Source organism: Hydra vulgaris, chromosome 01, assembly GCF_038396675.1.
Source record: "Hydra vulgaris chromosome 01, alternate assembly HydraT2T_AEP".
In the NCBI taxonomy this organism is placed as follows: Eukaryota; Metazoa; Cnidaria; class Hydrozoa; order Anthoathecata; family Hydridae; genus Hydra; species Hydra vulgaris.
The window spans coordinates 6,124,618-6,146,600 of record NC_088920.1 but is presented as its reverse complement, the minus strand read 5'-3'; the positions used below and the strand labels follow the sequence as shown (position 1 = coordinate 6,146,600).

Genomic DNA, 21,983 nt, shown 5'->3' with positions numbered 1-21,983 from the left:
TTTGAGACAATTTATTCAAATAAAAACAAAATATATCTTCTATTAAAGGCAACTATTGCAAACAATTTTGCTATGAGCCTTGCAAACAGAATGGCTACATAATGCATATTGCAGACGGGTTTTTCTGTCATGAACACGATGACACATATAACATCTTTTTATATGCTGCTTTTGTATTGGTTGACCTTGATTTGAAAGGCTATCTTGTGCAATTACTTGGCGAAGATTATTATTTGCAACTAATTGCGGAAGATTGTCATTTGCATCAAATTTTTTAATAAGACTTTTTGATAATTCTTTTAAAAATTCTCTTCTTCTATGAGAAGCCCCATTTTTATAATTCGGGTGAACTGATAAGAATAAAATAAAAGCATTGTATGCTGCAATATCCAAAATATTACAAAACATTGTAAAAGGCCATCGGTTACTCTTTCGGCGACTCGAGTAGCACCTGACAACCTGGTCTAATGTGTCAACTCCACCTTTATATTTGTTTTAATCTAGAATAATACGTGGTTTTTCATTATGATCCACAACAATGTCATTACTGTGATGGAATGTTGATAATAATATTACTGCTTTGTTTTTCTTAGGTACATAAGAAACTATAGTAGAGTCATTTTGAAAACCAAAAATGCTAGAGTAAACTGGTCGATGTAACGCTGGCAACTTTTTTGGTATTTCTCTTTTATTTTTTTTAATGGTGCCAGTGTATGTCATTTTACATCCCAGCAATGCACCTGCAAGATGAATGTTTGTAAAAAAATTATCAACTGTTATGTGTCTACCACTTCCATTTAAGTGATCAGTTAGTTCACGAACTACTCGTGTACCTTATCCAATATCACGTGCTCCATTTAATCTACCAATATACGGTTGCAAGTTTATGCAGTAAGAGGTTTCAGCATCACATAATATTCATATCTTCATTCCATACTTTCCTGGCTTAGTAGGTATAAATATCTTAAATGGACAACGTCCACTAAATGTAACTAGTTGCTCATCGACAGCGAGATATGCACTTGGAACGTAGTTGCTCTTACAATTAGTAATAAACATTTCCATTATATTTCTTAAAGGTGCAAATTTGTCTTCAAACCATCTTTGATTTCTTGTTTCTCTCTCATCAAATCGAATGCATCGTCGCAAGTTAACAAATCGATATCTTTGCATTGAAGCCAAAAATATTGGTATGCCATCTAATCTACTCCAAAGTTTTTTCATGCTTTGGTTTTTAGAATGGAACACTCCAGCTAGAAGAAGAATTCCAATAAACTCATAAAGTTCATTTACTGTCGTGTCAATCCATCCTTCTAGTCTTATTCTACGAGCTGCAGTTGACAATAATTCTAATCATTTCTGGTGTTATAAAGAGTTTAAAGGCAGTATCCACACTTTGGCCGCAAACCTGAGCTGCAAACCTTGTTGGGCCAGTTGGTTGTCGAATAATATTGTGTGCACGTGGCTGAGCAGCATCTACACATGGAAGTTTACTCCAAATTTCTTCACCATTCTTTGAAATCATGTTTTGATTTAATATGTGATTTTCCTTAACAACTTCTTCATCACTTATCAGAGATAATAGCATCTGATTCATTGTCAGCTGTAATAATATCTTCTTCATCATCTGTAAGATTTTCATCAGCTGAATCATCACTTGAAGATAATTCATTTAAACTAAAAATTATATTATTAGCCTCGACTGCAGCATTTCTTCTTGGGCGACTCATTATATTAGTTTTATTTATTCTAAAAAATAGTTTCATTGTTGATAAACACTGAAACTATTTTTTAGAATAAATAAAATAACACAAAATATGTGAAAAATATATAACAAATTCTTTAGGCAGTATTATTTTGTATCATAATATAAATATTTTTGACATAAAAACAAAATATATGCAACATGAGTACACTATGTTGTTACAGTAATTGTATATATATAATGCATATACGGTATAATTTACTCATAAAAAAGATAAATAATACCCCATACCTATTAAAAAGTAACTAAAACACAAGCAAGTATTAAACTAACATGATTCATATAACTATTTATTGACTCACTAACTTAAAAATGGGAAAACTTGCATGGGGTATAAAAATACCCCAACCGTCTTTAACGTAACTAAATTTTTAACAAACAATATTATTGTCAATTAATTAGTTAAACAAAAAAATTTTACACTTACAACTTCCTTAAATGATAATAAAAGATGTTCTGAAGTGGCAGTTCAAATAGACAAAATTTGTTGATGTGGCAGTTAAAAACAAACTCTTCTGGGGTAGTAAAATACCCCGCCGTCCTTTAACGGTTAATGTATTTTTGAGTAATTTCGAGTAAAATTTAAAAAAACGTGACAATAAAAAAAGAATGTATGTAAAAAGTCACGCAAAAAAAGTTACGCGAAAACTTGATTAGGTTGATTCGTGTAAATTTGCTCAATACAAATCTTAAAAAAAAAAAAATAAAGTCATTAGTTCAAGCATTCAAGACCTGGTTTCTGCTGACACATGTAACTAACACATTCCACTAATAGACATAAATGGGCTCAACAAGAGACAAAGAAAAAAAAAAACTTTATCATAAAAAAACTCTATCATCAAAAAGCTTTATCTGTAATCATCAGCAATTTCATAAAAATAAATTTTAAACTAAAAAAATTTGTATTTAAGTAAACAAAAAGTTGCACAAAATTAAATAAAATTAAAATACTTTAACCCTTTATTGGATAGGACCGCCAAATGGCGGCATTCTTTTTTAAATCCAAATCAGACGAGTACTTTGAATTTTGATAGATTTGGAAAATATTTTCATAAAATCCTAGCCTACTACGATCTTTTTGCAATAAACTTATGCGAAACTGAACAATTGGATATTATGAAATAGGTCGATAAAGTTATGAGGTTTTTACATTCAAAAGTTACATGTTTTTGAATGACCTGTATACTTGGATTTACTAAATTTAATAATAATGTTTTTAGTTTGTTTATTAGTTGAAACCTAGAATTTAATTTTTTGTATGCAACCAAGTTTGTAATATTTGTTTATGTGATCAATATCTCATCAGTTATTTTGATTCCGCCAATTGGCTGTTATGAACTACGGCGATTCGTTTTTGGTTCAAAACATAAAACTGTTTTGGTTTAACTCTTACAGATATTAAATATTAGAAAGACATTACTATTATTTTAGAAACATCTAACTGATGTTAAAGAAACACATAGTTATTATCAAATGTTAGATACACTTTATTCTTCATTATTTTGTAATTTTTATGGTAAAACCTATCAAAAACACAGTTAAAACAAAATATGATAATAAAATAATTTTTACAAAATGTATTACTAACAAATAATTTTAAAGTTGAATAAAATTTCTCTATCGTGTTATTTACATATTTTGTAACAACTATTTTAATATCAATTTAGAAAAAAAATTTATTAAGAAAATAATAACTTATATAGAGTAAACAAACCATATAAATAATTACACATATGTTGTTTTCTATAAATCACATTTCTATAAATCACAGTTTCATTTAGATAATAAAATGAATAAACAAAGCAAAATACGCTATGACTTAAATGAAGCTATTCAATATATTTTGGAGCCAGGTTCAGAGTCTGAGCTTTCAGATTTGGAACTTAGTAGTGATGAAGAGGACGATAATAATCTATTTTTGGTTACCCGTATAAATGATGAGATAAGTATATGTGAAGAAGAGCAATGTATGACTGCAGATATTCTTTTGGAAGATGAAATTAATATTGAATTTACAACTCCAGATAAGCCAAATACAAATGAGAAAACTTCTTCATCCACATTACCAAAGCCGATAACTCATAATTATAAATGGTGTAATAAAAGACCACCTATAAGTGACACTACTTTTTCTGGTTGTGAATTTAGTCTTCCACCTAACAATGTTGATACTTTTACCCCATTGATATATTTCCAAATGTTTTGGAAAGATACTTTGTTTACCTTACTTGCTGAACAAACAAATCTTTACAGTGTTCAAATATCTTCTAAATCTGTTAATGTAACAGAAACTGAATTGAAGCAGTTTATTGCAATACAAATGTACATGTCTATTTTTAAATTGCCAGCATATTATATGTATTGGTCAACGGAGACGCGATATCCTAAAATAGCTGATCTCATGTCTTTGTCTCGATATAAAAAAATAAGAGAATTTTTACATGCAGCTGATAACTCAAGACTTAATGATCCAGTTAATAAACATAACAAAATTTATAAAATTGCACCTGTATTAGATCATGTTCGTCAAAATTGTATTTCTATAGAACCATAAACTGGGCACTCTATTGACGAGCAAATAATTCCAGCCAAAACTCGTTATAGTGGAATAAGGCAATACAATCCTAAAAAGCCAGTGAAGTGGGGTTTCAAAAACTTTGTTCGTAGTGGAATTTCAGGAATTATATATGACTTTTTCTTATATACTGGTGCTGCAGCAATTGGCTCTGAAAAATGTAACGGCTCATATGTTGTGAAACGATTAATAGAATCCTTACCAAAAAATCAAAACTTTAAGCTCTGCTTTGATAATTGGTTTTGCAGTCTTGATTTATGTTTACATTTGAACAAATTAGGCATTCTTACAACAGCAACAATTAGAAATGATAGAATGCAAGGGTGTTGTTTACCAACTGAAAGTGAAATGAGAAAAAAAGGAAGAGGAAGCCATGCATATAAATGTGATATTAATTCAGGAATAATAATCACCAGATGGTACGATAATAAATGTGTCAATTTATGCTCGACATATTGTGATCCAGATTCAATATCAGATGTTAAAAGATGGAATCGCACTGAAAAAAACTTTGTCAACATAAACTGTCCATTAGTAGTAAAAGAATATAACCAATGCATGGTGTGGTGTAGATTTATGTGACATGTTAATTTCACTTTATCGCACTAATATTAAAACCAAGCGGTGGTACATTAAAATATTATTTCACTGCATTGACATTTGTAAAGTTAATGGTTGGTTGATTTACAGGCGTCATTGCAATCAATTAAATATTGCTAAAAAAAACAGCTGACATTACTTCAGTTTACAACACAAATTGCATCTAGCTTGTCTTATGCAGAGAAACCCCTAGTGGCAGTTGGCAAGCAATCTAAAAGAAAATTGTGTAAGGATGTGACACCACAAAAACGAAAGAATTCAATTCCTATACCAAATAAAGATATTCAGCTTGATTGTTTAAATCATTGGCCTGAACATCGTAAGAAAAAACTTAATTGTCGCCTATGTAAGGTTGGAAACAGCAGAGTTTTTTGCAAAAAATGCAACATTTGTTTATGTTTAAACAAAAAAAACAATTGTTTTTATTCTTTTCATGTAAAGTAATTATTTTGATTTGTTTAAGGTTTCTTTATTGAAACATAATTTTTTTTGTGATTTTTCCTTAACGGTTCATAACCGCCAAATGGCGGTCATTTGCCATTTGAAACTACTAATGGTAGCAAAAAAAAAATTTCTGATTTGCAATTAATGATATAAAACTATGTTTTTTGCCAAAGGAATATTTTTTTACTCAATGTCTTCACGTAGTGAACAATAAAGGGTTAAATGCACTTTTTCAAAGGACCAATCTTTATTTTAAGCAATTTAAAATTATTTTTTCATTAGCAAAAGATAGCGGCAAACCTAAAATTGAAGAATCCCTGAAAACGGACTTATGACATTAAATAAAGTTTCCAAACGGAAACTTTATTTAATGCCTTAAGTTAGTTCAGGCATAAGTTTTCCAAACTTATGCCTGAACTAACAGCTGTTCAGCACGGTTTAATGATAAACCAAAAATACGTAGGTTTTGTTAGACACGTTTATAGCTTTAAACATGTAAACCTTTTTTTATATATACTACATTTATATTTACGACAATTTTGTTGTTTTATTTTTGTTTTTTAAGGTAAATTATTTTACAATAATACTACGAAGAAAAAATAAACAAAGAAATAAAAAACCAAATCATTAAAAATAAGCTAATAAAAGACGCTTGGCACATGGTTATTATAAATGATATTTAACTTCGATTGATCGCCTCTTCCGTCATTATAAAATCTAAAATCGTATAACAATACGCTTTCGCATTTTTACAATCAATTCCAGTAGCATCGAATGTTCTTTTTAACTTTTCTTAAAAGTCGGGTCTCGAACTTTACTAATTCCTCAATTGAGGTCACTGTTCAAATTTAATTTCATTTAACTCTTTATCTAAAAACTATTGCAGTAGCCTAAATTTCTTTTTATGTAATGGTGTGACACAATCATTTTACGCTAAAACATGGCGTCATCCATGGGAGAGGTTTCGTTTGTCTGATTTTTTGGTCGATCTGTATTGGTAATGGTTTTTGATGATTCGTCTTAATCTATTTATAAAAAAAACACGTTTTATAATAAATAACAAAACAAATGATTATCTTAGTCTATTGTTTTGTATTGTACCTAAATACTATACTTATACTAAACACTATAAAAAATGCTGTTTTAAAAAAACCAGAGTGATGATTCGATGAAAGAGTAAAAATGCTTTTTTCCTTATTAATTACGCTTGTTTGTGTCTGCACATTTTAACGGAATTGACCCTTTATTCTTCTTTTCAAATTGTTTTTTAGAGCCACCTACTTCAACCTAAATAAGAGACACCCTTTAAGAATTTATGAAACCCATTAAGAAACATAATTCATCAATTATACTATTGTACTTTTTAAATATTATAAACTTTTAAATTAAATGCAAATTAGTTATTACTTTGGAAAGAACCAGAAGCCCGAGTATTCACAAGTATTTTCATTAGCATTTGTACCAGGATGTAAATCCTCTCTTAATTAATTTTTGCTTATAAATATAGAAATCTTTAAAGGTTGATTCAAAACCATCTCATTTAGGTTTTGTTGCTTGTTAAAGTCGAAATATCCTGTTTTAAGATAAATTAGATTAATAGACACTCAAACATAGGTAATAAATATAAATATAAGTTATACATAATATTTAAAACAACCAAATGCACACATGCCCCCTGTTCATTAATAGTCACCTACCTTAATCAACATTAATATTATTATCTTCATTAAGTTTCTGAAGTCTTCTATAAATATATTGTTTTCATCTAGACTATGTGATAACGGTAAAACTCCTAAAAGATAAAATTTGCAAAAACAATATTTACCAGAAATATTAGTGTCATTTTAAATTTCTATATAAACACAAACAAAACAAAAAAAGTTCAATATGTGCTAATGCATATCACTAGCCATAGTCTGCTTGATAATAGACCCTTATCTTTATCAGCAAAAAAAATATCATTTCTGCAATCAGATAGACTATGCAAGAAATTTTCTTGCTGGCTTCGGCTCATGCAATATTTTTTATACTGCTGACTCATTTTTGTATCTTCTCAAACAATTAAAAATTAATTTAACATTTACATAATTTTCAAATATAAACAATTGATTTACAGATAAGTAAAGTTACTTATTGACAGTATTTTGCAACAAAGTATTACTAGATTTTGCTGCCAATATTGGTAGAGAAAGTTTGTTCGATGAAGCATAGGTAGTATATTGGTGCAGCCTCGCAGCTCGAAGACAAATTTAAACATTCAGGAAATAAATTTCCAGCTAACTCTGATCGATATTTTTTCATATATTCTTTCTACTATGCTGAACTTGTTCTTTTCATTTTTGTTAAATAATTATTATTAATAGGATATCCTATAGCATTTAGTATACACATTTATATAAGAACAACACTAGAATTTTTCAAACATATAACAATAATAACAATACTAATAATAATAACAATAATACTGTTAACACAAAAAATGTAATATATATATATATATATATATATATATATATTCATCGCAGAAATACACACACATATACGAATACAAATACACACAAATATATATACGCCAAAATAAACACATATATGTGTTAATATGTGTATATATTAAGTATAAATAACATATACATTTATTTATAAGTGTATGTATGTATGTATGTATGAATGTATACATGTATATATATATATATATATATATATATATATGTACATATATATATATATATATATATATATATATATATATATATTTATATATATATATCTATATATATATATATATATATATATATTTATACATACATACATAATATATAGACTTATACATACACACATATATACATATGAATACATAAATAAACACATACATATTTCATATATGTATTATACATACATATATAAAATATACATTTATATAGATACACACTTGTGTATCTATATAAATTATATAGATACACAAGTGTGTATGTATATAGATACATGTGTGTATATATATATGTATATATATACACATATATATGAACTCGTGTATATTTATATATGTGTGTGTGTGTGTTTGTGTGTGTGTGTATATATATATATATATATATATATATATATATGTATATATATATATATATATATATATATATATATATATATATATATGTATATATATATATATATATATATATATATATATGTATATATATATATATGTATATATATATATATAAATATATACATATATATATATATGTGCATATAAATATATATATATATATATATATATATATATATATATATATATATATATATATATATATATATATATATATACATATATATACAGTGATGGGCATAGTTAACTAATTTTTTAGTTAACTTTTAGTTAAACGACTTTTTTTAATTAAATGCAATAGCTAAACTAAATTTTTTTATTCAAGTTAAACTTTTAGTTTAACTAACTTTTTTCCTAGTTTAGTTGAAAAAGTTTAACTAAATTTTTATTAACTAAAATTTTTATATATCGCCAAATAAATCGTTCTATTTCAATGCACCACTCACCTGACCAAGGACTCCAAGGATTCTGTTATTACTTTTTTTATGTATTTATTTATTGCATGAACTGGACTTTTCAACATTATTTCCGCTTGGTCTGTATCAACAAAACAGTTAGCGGAAACATAAATTTATCAACAAATTTTTTTGAGTTAAAAAAAAAAAAAGTTGAAAAGTTGAATTTTAGTTAACTATTTCTAATTAGTTTAAGTTAACTACTTTTTATAAAAAGTTTGTAACTAAAAGTTTAACTACTTTTTTTTAGTTTTGGTTAGTAGTTTAGTTAAACTATAATAAAAAAGTTTGTGCCCATCACTGTGTGTATATATATATATATATATATATATATATATATATATATATATATATATATATATATATATATATATATATATATATATATATATATATATATATATATATATATATATATTAGGGATATGACTTTTTAATTTTTTTTCAAATAAAATGTTTCCTGTATCATAAATCGATGAACTTTTACCTAAAATCATGAAAAAAGGCCCAAATAGCTTTCTGCAACAAAAAAAGGTCACCCCCAAAATAAAAATTTGATTTACCATTTTTATACATTTATTTTTGACCGATGTTTTAATCTTAAGCTTAATTCTTAGCTTAATTCTATTTATTTCATTATTTTGTTATGAATTTATAAATATAACGCCACACGTTACCATGGCAACGAAACAGCCGTGTGCCGGCAAATACTTGGAATTGTTATGTGATGACGTCATTGTGTTACCACGGTGATATAGACGACTGTAACAGACTGTAGAAGATTATAGAACTTAGTAGAACATTCTGGAAGCTCTAAATAATTATATAAGCGAGCTGCTGTCAGAGCTCAGTGTTGATAATGTGAATAGTTCTATGAAGTACTCTGCGTGTAACTGAGCTAATAAGGAACTACTGTAGCGAACTAAAGACGCTGTAAGTGTACGAAGTATAAGTAGTTGTAGCATTATCGTTAGGATACGGACTGGATTATCGAACTGTTATCAACATTGACTGGATTATCAAACTATAATTGGATTACTATACAGTTAAAGTATTTTATTAATTAAACGACTTTATTAAACGGATATTTACGCTCAGCTATCCGTAAAGTCGTAACAATATTATATGATGTCTCACAAGAAAAGTCATACCACAGTAACAAAGAACAAGAAGACTTGGACTAAAAATTTGGTGAGATTTCAAGAGTCACACAGAAGAAGAGGAAGCGTGGCTGTAGAAGAACATTCACTCGATGAAAAATCCAGAATACCACTTCAATTGCAGATCGTAGGAAGATACCAGTTTCTCGGAGCATATGTTAAAGGAAGAAAAGAACGAATAGACCAAATTTCTAAGGAAATTACAAAATTGTGGGACAATAAACTGAATTTTCCACGTGTGTCTGATCAAGTGATAAGAGCAAAGCTTATGAAGGTGCTGAAGGTCTATGATGAATGTGTCAAGCGTGGAAAATATGATGTTCTCAATGCATTATTTGACATCACGAAAGTGAATGGCCAGTGGTTATCCTCGGAAGATAAACGTCTATACCACCTACAAAAAGAAAGTAAAGGACAGGTGGGGTACTCAACAGGACAAGTGGCAAGTAAAGAAACCATTCACCCTTCCAAGAGAAGGAAAGTCCAGTCTGGAACAGCAATACCTTCCACATCACAAGTCCTGTCTACCACAGACAGTGGTACTGAATCTGAAAACTGCAAAAGTAAGAGTGAAGATGATGAAGACGACGACGGTGATAAAGACGATGATGAGGACACTCAGAAAAAAACTAGAAAGCACTGCAAAAGTAAATTTGCTGTAAGTATGGTTACATCAAGTGGAGTTTCCACAAAGAAAGCTGCTAAAATATGCAATGTATTATCACAACAAGGTATTGATATTCCAACTCCAAGTCAATCAGCAATTTACAAGTCCATATTCAAAGAGGCAGGTAAATTAAAAAAAGAAATGATACAACAACTTAAAATGGAACAGTGGTCCTTACACTTTGACGGCAAACGAAGAGATGATAAGGAATATCAGGTAGTTGTACTTCAGAATGAAAGAACTGACGTGAAACTTGATGCACTGCGTTTAAAAGATGGCAAAGCTGAAACTGTTGCTGGAAAAATTGCCAAACTTATTGATGAATACAATTTGTGGAATTCAATTAAGATGATCATTACTGATACAACAAACGTCAATACTGGGAAGAGAAATGGAGTTGTTGTGAAGTTGCAACGTATGTTTAAATTAAAGGGTGTCACAATACCACAATTTATCGGTTGTCAGCATCACGTACTAGACAGGATTCTCCATCTGGTGATGGACGAAGAACTTGGGGGTGATACCAAATCTCCAAACATTGAATACCCATTTGTGTCTGAACTGTTGAATAAGTATGATGAACTGAAGGATAAGTTTGTGAATGGAACTGTAGAAATTCTTGATAAATCAGGGTGGAGAGACGATATGAAGTTTTTGTACCATTTAACAAGAGTGTTTAGGTTCTATGAAGAACAAAGAAACTTCCCTCTGATTCACTTTCAGAACATTCCTAACATGAGCAATGCCAGATGGAATTCAAGAGCCATTCTCGCCATTCTGGCGTTCATTCTTATGCCTGAAGCGAGAAAGAATTTGGAGAAGGTTTGCAGGTTCATTTCATATGAGTGGGCAGAACATTGGTTTAGTAGTCAAAAGTACAATGACAATGACTTCAAGAATTTATCTGATGTATTGAAGCCTTACAAAAAGGCATTGCAGTCATTAAAAATCACTGGAAGAAAGAGCCATCCGTCATCGACATACCACGAAGTAATCAGATAGCTGAACGTGCAATCAAGGTGATGCAAGACCTGTATGCTTCCTGCAGAAAGAAAGACAAACTGCAACTTCGATTCATTCTAAGTAATAAGCGCTAGACTCTTTATGAGACGTGAGCATCATGTGACCCATGTACTAAACACAGTAGGCCTATAGACACAGACAGTTATGTATATTGTTGTACTAGACGCTTTGATACTGTTAATTTTGTAATACTTGTATAATTATATATCACATAATGTTTTTTGTTATATCACAGTACATGTTGCATAAATACATTACAACATCTTCAGCCTTTAATATTCATTTACTGTACAAAAGTGTACATATTGAAAATTCGATTTTTTGGTTTTGGGGTGACCTTTTTTCAAAATATGTCAAAATGAAACATCTATTCGTTCTTTTTACATAAAAGTTCATTGAACTACGATACAGGCCTAGTAGGTTGCAAAAAAGTCATATCCCTAATATATATATATATATATATATAAATGTGCATATATATATATATATATATATATATTTATATTTATATATATATATATATATATATATATATATATATATATATTTATATTTATATGTATATATATTTAAATATATATATATATATATATATATATATATATATATATATATATATATATATATATATATATATATATATATATATGTATATATATATATATATATATATATATATATATATATATATATATATATATATATATATATATACATATATATATATATATATATATATATACATATATATATATATATGTATATATATATATATATATATATATATATACATATATATATATATATATATATATATATATATATATATATGTATATATATATATATATATATATATATATATATATATATTTTTATATTTATATGTATATATATTTAAATATATATATATATATATATATATATATATATATATATATTTATATATATATATATATATATAATTTAGAAGTTTGATGACTATAGTTTTGGTAGGCTCTCTTTTATTCTTCCTTTTCAATGGGCCCGCTCAATCACTATATCATCGCCAATTACTATTTGGCTTTTAAAGATCTTTTTAACTGCTCTTGCGCGGTCCCACGTTTCAGACTGTAATACTGCAACACCATCAAATCTTAAATGGGATTTATTAAAACTAAGTTCTTTTTCAAGTTCATCTAGTCTGTCTGTTATTATTTTTATGTTGGATTATTTTCGTAAAAATATTTTCTTGTTTTTTTACTAGCTTTTCAGTTTCTTTTAAAATGTCTTGCGTCTGATCTTCAAGCTTAGATATTATTAGTTTCTCAATATTTAAATCGATTTATTTATCTTTGCACAATTAAAAGTAATAACGACTCTCCTTCAAATCAAAATTTCAAATTGCCTCACAAATGCAGAAACAACTTTAAACGAAACATTCACTTGTATATATATATATATATATATATATCTGTTTTTTAGGAGAAATAACTTCCTTTAGACAGTGCGTAAATGCTTTAAGTAAAGTAATTTTAAGCTCATTGTCGCAGTTAATGACTATGTTGGTATTGAAATCGTTGACTTCGGTTGCGTTGTTTATTTTTAAACTTTTAAAAGTCTTATCAGCTTCTAAGATTGTTAGTTTTTTTATTATTTAATTTATTTTTATTATGACCTAAATATTAGTTAAACTATAGTTAAAAGAAAGTAGTAACGGAGGGAGGGGGGATGAGGGGAGAGTGTTTTGAGGGTAAACTAATTGTCAACAATTATTTTACCCTCCCTCCCCCGTTTCTTATGTAAGATAAAAAAAATATGAAAAAAAATTAGACATTTTTAAATAATAGTAATAGTAGTAGTTTTCAACTTCAAGAAAAATCGTTTAAAAGTAAAATGTTTAGGAAAAAAACTTAGTTAAATATTTTTCAAATATATATTGTAACATTGCCTAAGTTTGGTCATTATGTAACTTCGGTTATTATGTAACTTCGGTTAAGTAAGAAAAAATATTAAAATAGCATGCAAAACTCAAATTTTACAAACTTTTTTTTCTTAAATAATATTTCTAATTAGCTCGTAAATATGAATCTATAAAACAGCTAGTAATGTTTATATACAACCTGCTGAAGCAATTTGAAAAAATCCATACTATTAAAATCTAAAACAAGCAAGTTATTGAAATAAATGATCAAATTTAATTCTAATATTATTATAAATCTCCAATTTAATTTTATTTACAAAAAATAATCATAAGTTTTTGAAAAATAACTACTTTTTAAAAAAAAAAGGCTAAAGTAATAAAATAATTGACTTATTACAATAAAAATTAAAAATACTACTAATTATATTTAGATAAGCCTTTTTTTATGTGCTCGTTCTTGTTTTCTTTGGTACCCCATAAGACTTTATTTTTGAGCCCCGGGCGACGCCCTCCTTAGTTACTGGTATTATCTGAACATATTTCATAGTTTTACAATAATACAACATTTTAAATTTAGTTTTCATTATTTGTGACGTTAAGTTTGTGATAAGTTATTAGTATTTGTATAGCGACCGAACTTAAGAGATGTTATTGTAGGTTCCGTCAAAGTAGATGTTTTCTTTTTAAATTAAGTGTTGAGTACTAGTTTTTATTTTTTCATTTTTACAATATCATTTATCAATATAATTATGCGAGAAGCAGGTTGCTGATTGTGGTATAAATATTTTAATTATATAATTTAGATTATGTATTTACATAAATCTTTATTTGTTTTTGCATCAGACCAACAAACACAAACTTTGAAAAAATAATAGTGTTACGAGTATACATCTGTGTATACTCACAACACCTTTATTTTTTGTGTACTCATTTAGTTCTGTGCATGTCTGGTATTTTTAAAGTACAACACGGTTTCAAAAAAGAAGAATATAAAAAATATCGTTAAAATACTAAAGATTGGGTAGGTATGTAACACAAGACTACAAACGCTGCCTAATTTTCCTTTTTTTTAAATTTAGTTTAGCTTATTTTAGTGGTCAATAATTCAAAATATTTACAACAATCCGTAATAAATTTAAAGACTATTGAGAAATCATATATGTTCGCTATGTTTAAATAACCAACAAGGATGTGCTGCATCGGACACCTTTATACTAACAGTCTTTAAATACTTATGCAAATCTGCGACGCAAGTACCATTCTTTAAGAACACAATAGAATACTTGAAACATACGTGAAGAGAGCTTATATCCAGTTATCGTTTAAAAGTTTTCTTTTAACTAACTTAAATGTTTATTTAGTCGATTTTTGAAAATGTTGACGGAAGTAGCGTCAATTACTAATTGCAGCAGGGTATTCTACTGCAACACAACACGGTTTGTGTGAATTTCTCTCTTGGCATGCAATTGAGTAATCTTTGCAATGCAAGGCTTTGATTATGACCAAGCATAATATACTTTCACGACGAAAGACGATTGAATAATACGTGAAAGTTTATTTCATCAAATCCACGGTTGAACTTGAACATCATAATTAAACTACCTCTTATTCTTTTTTATTTCAAGTGTCGTAAAACCTAACATGACTCTTCGCCGCCCTTCGGTGCGATGCTTATTCTAAGAAATGGTTTTTTTCTAGGACGGTTTTAAACTTTTTCTAGAGCTTCTATGTGTGCCTGTTGGTAAAGTAGCTACGCTTGAATAGCGTGCTCTCGGTGAGGACGAACATACGTGGTGTACACTTCTTTCCACAGTGAAAAACTACGGCTGCGATTAGATTTTTACAGCCTCTCTAAAGAGCGGTTAGTGTTCACCGCAGCAGCTAAAACTTGAGCATTACGTTTAAGATTATTCTTATTTTTTTAATTTTTAAGTTGTTTTTTTTTTTTTAGGTGCCTCAAGAAGTCCTAAGGGTCTTGTCACAGAGCACCGCGGAAGTGCATTTAACCAGGAAGTTCACCCCTCCTTCCATGCCGTGACGCGAAAATATGTCAAGAGCTCATTTCAAACCTGGATCTTCTGCTTATAAAAGAAGCGCTCTTACTACTGCGCCACGTTCGCACATGATAAAAAATATAGTGATAATAACATTTGAAATAAGATATAGTGATAATAACATTTGAGATAAGAACACCAAGATCTCTCTCTAACTGAGAAACTTATATTGAAAGTTGCAGGTCGTCTGATCCTGGCATGTAATAGTCTCGTTTTGATACTTTTTTTCTCGGCCAGTATGCATGGCTAGTAACTAAGTAAATATGCATGTCTAGTAACTAAATTTATTTAAAAAAGTAACGTTGTTGACATCTACTTTTCTTGACCTCCTCCCCTCCCCCTTGTCAAAAATTTTCAAAAAATATCCAGAACCCCCTTCCCTTACTTTGTTGACGTAAATAATGGACAGCCCCTTATTTATATATCTTGTTAGTAACATACAAATTGTGTACATTTACACAGCAAAAAATTAGGAAACGGTCAGATTTTAAAATCCTTTTTTAGTTTTGTTATTAAATATGTTATTTATTTGTTTAAATATGATATTGTTATTTAGAGACGTTGAGTATTATGTTACCCTAGTTGGACGATTAATCAAAGGAAGAGCCACAGTTTCAAAAAATAGTCAAAGAAATTTTTAAGTGTATTGTCCTTATAAAATCTCTAATAATAAAGCATTTTTTGTTTTCTCTTGAGCTTTTTTTTAATGATATTTAGTTCCAAAAAACATAATAATGCTCGTGCTCCTGCCTTCAGGTAACCGATAGCAGGTGCCGAATGAGATTTTGTTTATTGCTGTCAGAAACGCCTTAATCATTCCTAACGAGATGCACGATATTTTTATTTTGGTAGATAGAAACCCCACCACCATTTTTATTAACTTGTCTTATAAACAAAAAATAAGGAATAGAAAAATGTTTATCCATGTTTCAGTTAAGCAAATTGTATGAAATATTATTTTTGTTTCATTTAATAAGTTGAGAAATTTTTCAAAGTTGCAACTAAGGCTTATAATACTTTTTTTACTAAGAGTTAACAATTTTAACTTTGTGTTTTCTGTCATTAAAATATTTAAAAACAAGTTCTTCAAATTCAAAGAAATATGGTAGGAGCAGTCTGTAAGCGGATTGATAAAACGAAATATATCATGATCAATATTTTCATTAGTCAAAAAATTATTTATTTCAGAAAAATTAAAGCTTAGGGATTTAAAGTAGTTAACTCCAGCCATGTGTGTTATTGGGAATGTTTTAAAAATCATCCAAACTGTTGTTGCAGGCTGTCGGATTAGCAAACAATATTGATTTTTTATCTACGTCTAAAATTACCAGATAATAATAGTTTAGTTTAGAATATATTTTGCTGTTTAATAAAATAAGTTACATAAGATTATCATGTAATAAAATATATAAACAAATAATACAATTTAAAAAACAGACCGGGACTCAAAGAAGATATGGGTGATATAATACCACCACAATCTTTTCATAGAGCCCCTTGAAAAAATAAAATGTCGTCAAAATGTTCAAATAAACTGCAGAAAAAAGTAAGATGTAAAAACTTCAAATTTAAATACTCAAGGATTTAAAATATATAACCATTGCATAAATAACTACAAAAGATATGTACAATTAATTTTTCAAAGAATAATAAAGTAAAACTGTTTTGATAAAACTTAACGGAGTTCTTGTAATTCCTCCAAATTAAAAATGTGTTTTTTTGCTAGCAACTTATATGAGTTTAATGATTTTACCATATTATCTTTTTTAGATTCTTTTTTTTTTAAAATAGTTCCATATTTTTGGTCCGCGAAATGCTATTGAACACTCTGTAAACTTGTTTAGTTTCTTAAGAAATTTAAAGAAATTTGATTGGTTTGTTCTAAGGAAACACTTTTCATCTATATTTTTTTTAAACTTACAATTAAAATTTACTGAAGTTAGGTTATTTGTAAACTTATACATAAAAATTATGTGTTGATAAATATTTATTTCATAAATATTCATCATTTTCATGTCAAGTATTAAGGGTTTGGTGTGCTCCCTTCTTTTTTTTCCGTATATAATTCTACACGCATGTTTTTGGACACTAAGTATTTTTTTAAGTTTAGTAGTTTGCGTGCTGCCCCATGTAATATTGGCATAACTGATAAAACAATGAATTAAAGAGAAGTAAATTAATTTAAGACATATAATATTAACATAAGGACAAACTCGGTACATCTTGCCGATGGCTTTACTAACTTTTGATTGTAAATATTTAATATGGGGAAGCCAAGCAAATGCTTGTCCACAAGTATCCCTAAGAACTTTAAAGAGTCTTCCTGTTTTATTTCTTTATTTAATAATAAAATAATAAGGTACTTATTGAAGGATGATATGCAGACTAAATTATGAAAAGCTTCTCAAATCGTACCATTTTGCAAACAAACAGGGACTTTAAATGCTGTTTTTAAAATATCACTAAAACAAGACATGGCGCTAGTACTAGAAAATTTTCTTTTTCTATTTTTTAGCAATATTTTCTGGTAAAATGTTGTTGTACATAATTTATTAGAACACAAAACTCGACAAGGATTGTAAGACCCTCTCAACGAGAACAGTTTAGCTATTCAATAACGAATTATTTCAAAAAAAAAATAAAATGAAAAGTAAGTACCGTTTAGAAAATCAATACATCAAAATAATCAAAAAAATAAAAATATCTAAAATAAAAAACACCGTTTAATAATAAAAAAATACATACAAGTATTTAAAATTTTATTTTACATTTACATTTTACAATTATAAAAGAAAAACTCGAGTTTATTATCTATTAAGAAAATAACTTTTTTCTGTTTATTTTTGAAAATAGAAAAAATCTAACTTTAGGAAAAATAAATTTTTTTTTTAACTTTTTTGTTCCACCAAAATATGATAAAAAGATCTCTTTTTTTTTTCAAATTTTGGATGATCTCTTTATCATTATGATTGGATGATCTCTTTATCATTATGATTGGATGATCTCTTTATCATTATGATTGGATGATCTCTTTATCATTATGATTGGATGATCTCTTTATCATTATGATTGGATGATCTCTTTATCATTATGATTAGATGATCTCTTTATCATATTGCTCCGCAGTATTATAAAGAGATCATCCAAAATTTGTATGGAAATAATGTTGGTAAATAAAATTTTCATTTCTTCATAATTGTTTTTGGGCTTTATAACAAATTTATTACAAATTAAAAAAATATACATAGGAGGATAAAGCAAAGAAAATTATAAACATATATTAAGAACATTTATTTTGAATAAGATGTTTAGCATGAATTAAAGTATCTTTTATTAATTTTTTTTTTTAAAAAAGCATTGTTTGTTTGCATTATTATTTTTTTATTAAAGTATTAGGTCCAAAAATAACAAAATTTCACAAAACAAAACAAAAAGAGTAATAGTTTTCCCTCGCAGAATCTTAATCTAAATAACAAATCAAAATAGTAGATTAAGTTTATTGAAAATCGCCGCGCAAAAGAACTTAATATCTCCGACTTACGTTTTTAAATATTTTTTGCATTGCGTAATTTATGGACCATCCCTTAAAGAATGGTATATTTACTTTTTATAAAGCGTAATATTTAAGGTGATCAATATCCTCGTGTTTAGTGCGAGAGCTTATTGAAAGAAAAATTAAGGCGAACTTCTGCATAAAGAGGAGACGTAGCTTGCCGTTTAAATATTCTTATTTTTTTTTGGACCTTTTTATTTAAACGAAGAGTATTTTTTTATTTAAACAAAGAGATTTAATTTTCAAATTTTTTGATGGCCTATTACTATATTGCTATACTATATTGCTATGGATTTTTTTCTTTCTATCAGAATAATAATTTGAATAACAATCAGTTTGGATAAACGAGACTATTTGTTTGCAATATATTCGATACATTAGCGATATTTGACAAATTGCTAAAATTTTTATATTTAGAAACTATTTTTAGTTGTTTTAATTTCGTTCAAATTTTTTATTCTGTAAACTTGAAATGTAAAAGCAACCATGGTTATATTTACCATTTGCATTTTGATAATTTACGGTAACTCCAACCTCTTAAAAAAAAAATTAAAGAAACCTGTAAGGTTAAAAGAAAAGAAATTATAAAAGATAGTATTAGTTAATTTTTTTTTTTCCTATTGTGTAAATATACTCTCCGTAAGATATTAACGGTATAAACTGACAGCAAAAGCAAGAAAAAAATGTTTTTCATTTATGATATTAGAAATCATAAATTTATCTATAAGTACATATTTTGAGCAAGAAAAAAAATTAAAAAATTAGTTTAAAAAAAACAAACAAGCAAATAAATAATTAAAGTACTGTAAACCGAGGTAACTTTGTACCGATTTTAATAAAGAAGATAACTTTTTGAAAAAAAGGAACACTATCCCAAAACTATTTTGATGCTCAAAGTTGTGCATAACTAATGTAATTTAATTAGTAAAATGGTGTATTCATTGTATTCACCAAATCCAAGAGTTTATGGAAATAATTAGGTGGTTAATGTTACCTGGCAATGGGGTAACTTTGTCATAGTAAATTGTTTTTTTAGCACTGGATGTAAATTAAGTGTTATCAATCACATTTAATGTAATTTAAACTTATAGTTAATATTTATTTCAAAAAAGGGTAGCTAAAATATGTTCAGAAAGTAAAAAAAAGGGACAAAAAAATAAATACAAACAGTATTAAAGAAACATATTAGCTAAAATAATTTGATTTTTTTCAATTATTTTTTAACTCAATGATTAAAAAAACTTTCTAATTTTTTTATTAAATGTCAGAAAAAGCAAAAAATAAGAGAGTACTAAAGAATAAACCAACAATTTGTAACATCAACTGTTTTTTTACAAAAATTTCAGGCATCTCTTCAATAATCTATCATAAATTCAATAGAGACTGATTCACCTTCAGATGCTGTTTCTGTTTCACTATCGTATTCTACAGAAATAGATTTTCCTGGTTCAATTTTAAGTTTTTATTGGATATATTTTTTTTATTCTTGTTTTTACTTTGTGTAACATCTTCCTTATCACCATCTTCATTTTTTTCTCATTCAATATGTCTACAAGGCTCTAATCTAAAGCTTTACAAGGATTCAAGACCTTTTCACTTGATAATTTGATATACACGTTTGGATTAAATGGCACTAAACAACAAGCTCTAAATCCACTTATAAAATTTTTTCTCGAACATTCATTAATGAGTGTCATTAAATCATTCAGCAACTTAGAGAAATCTTCTTTGGTAACGTTGCAAATTTTTTACCAATTTGTTTAAGCAAATGTGTTGAATTGGGCAGAAGGCATAAGAATTTAATGTTATACTTTTCAAAAGAATGAATACCTTTATGACTTAAATAGTAAGAGAGATTGTCTCCTACTAATACCTTTTTTCCAAGTTGTTTCTTAGAACATGGCAATAATGTTCGAAAAAACCAATCCTCATTAAACCAGCCAGATTGGGTTCTAATAAAGTGAGAACTTTTTGGACCATATTTTATCCATAAATTGTATAAATGTGTGCTTTAAAAAACTGTGTATGGTGGAAGAGTTTCTCCAACACCATTTCCACAAAATATTACAGAGAATTCGGCCTTATTGCTATTCATTATTCTCTCAGGGTACTTAGTTCCACGTTTCATAAAAACTTTTTATTTCCAGGGTCATCACGCAAATTTGTTTTATCATAGTTCCAAATGTTACAAGGTGGAATTCCTTCAACTCAAGTCTAATATAGTCAAAATAAATTTTTAATTATTCGTTGTTTATAGCTGCCCGTTTTCTTTTTGATGCAAATTATGGGCTGATTGATGCAAATTATGGGCAATTGATGCAATTCTATGGGCTAACTGTGTACGTTTCATAAAACTTGAGACCCAATCATTACTAGGAACATTATTTTTAAACATTTTTACAGTACGATTTTGTGATTTTAAATAACCAGCTACTAACATTTTAACATCAAGTTTATTTAATGGAAATTCCCAATTACACATAACATTGATTCAAGATGAAAATATCTGCTTCTCATCATAAGTAAACATGGTTGGTGCACCAATACATTTTTTATGCTTTGACTTCATTTTATTATGTATAGTGCTTCTTAGTATACTAAAATTTTTTGAGGCTTGACGAATAGACATACTTTCATTAATTGCTTGACGAATAGACATACCTTCATCAATTGCACCCATACG

The 21,983-nt window shown here is 27.7% G+C and overlaps 1 protein-coding gene and 1 long non-coding RNA gene across 2 annotated transcripts; one reads left to right on the top strand and one right to left on the bottom strand.

Moving 5' to 3' along the window:
• The first annotated feature begins 3,554 nt into the window (after window positions 1–3,554).
• Window positions 3,555–5,423, top strand: LOC136074005 (piggyBac transposable element-derived protein 2-like). The gene is made up of 4 exons (XM_065786303.1): window positions 3,555–4,299; window positions 4,354–4,901; window positions 5,085–5,286; window positions 5,404–5,423. Exons 1-4 carry the CDS (start codon window positions 3,555–3,557, stop codon window positions 5,421–5,423), a joined length of 1,515 nt encoding a protein of 504 aa, XP_065642375.1.
• Window positions 5,424–5,998: 575 nt separating this feature from the next.
• On the bottom strand, window positions 5,999–7,755 carry LOC136074760 (uncharacterized). Its single transcript, XR_010635403.1, has 4 exons — window positions 7,546–7,755; window positions 7,082–7,176; window positions 6,792–6,957; window positions 5,999–6,671 (listed from the first exon to the last, which is right to left on the bottom strand). It is a non-coding gene; the product is annotated as an uncharacterized LOC136074760 (long non-coding RNA).
• Between the last annotated feature and the right edge of the window lie 14,228 nt (window positions 7,756–21,983).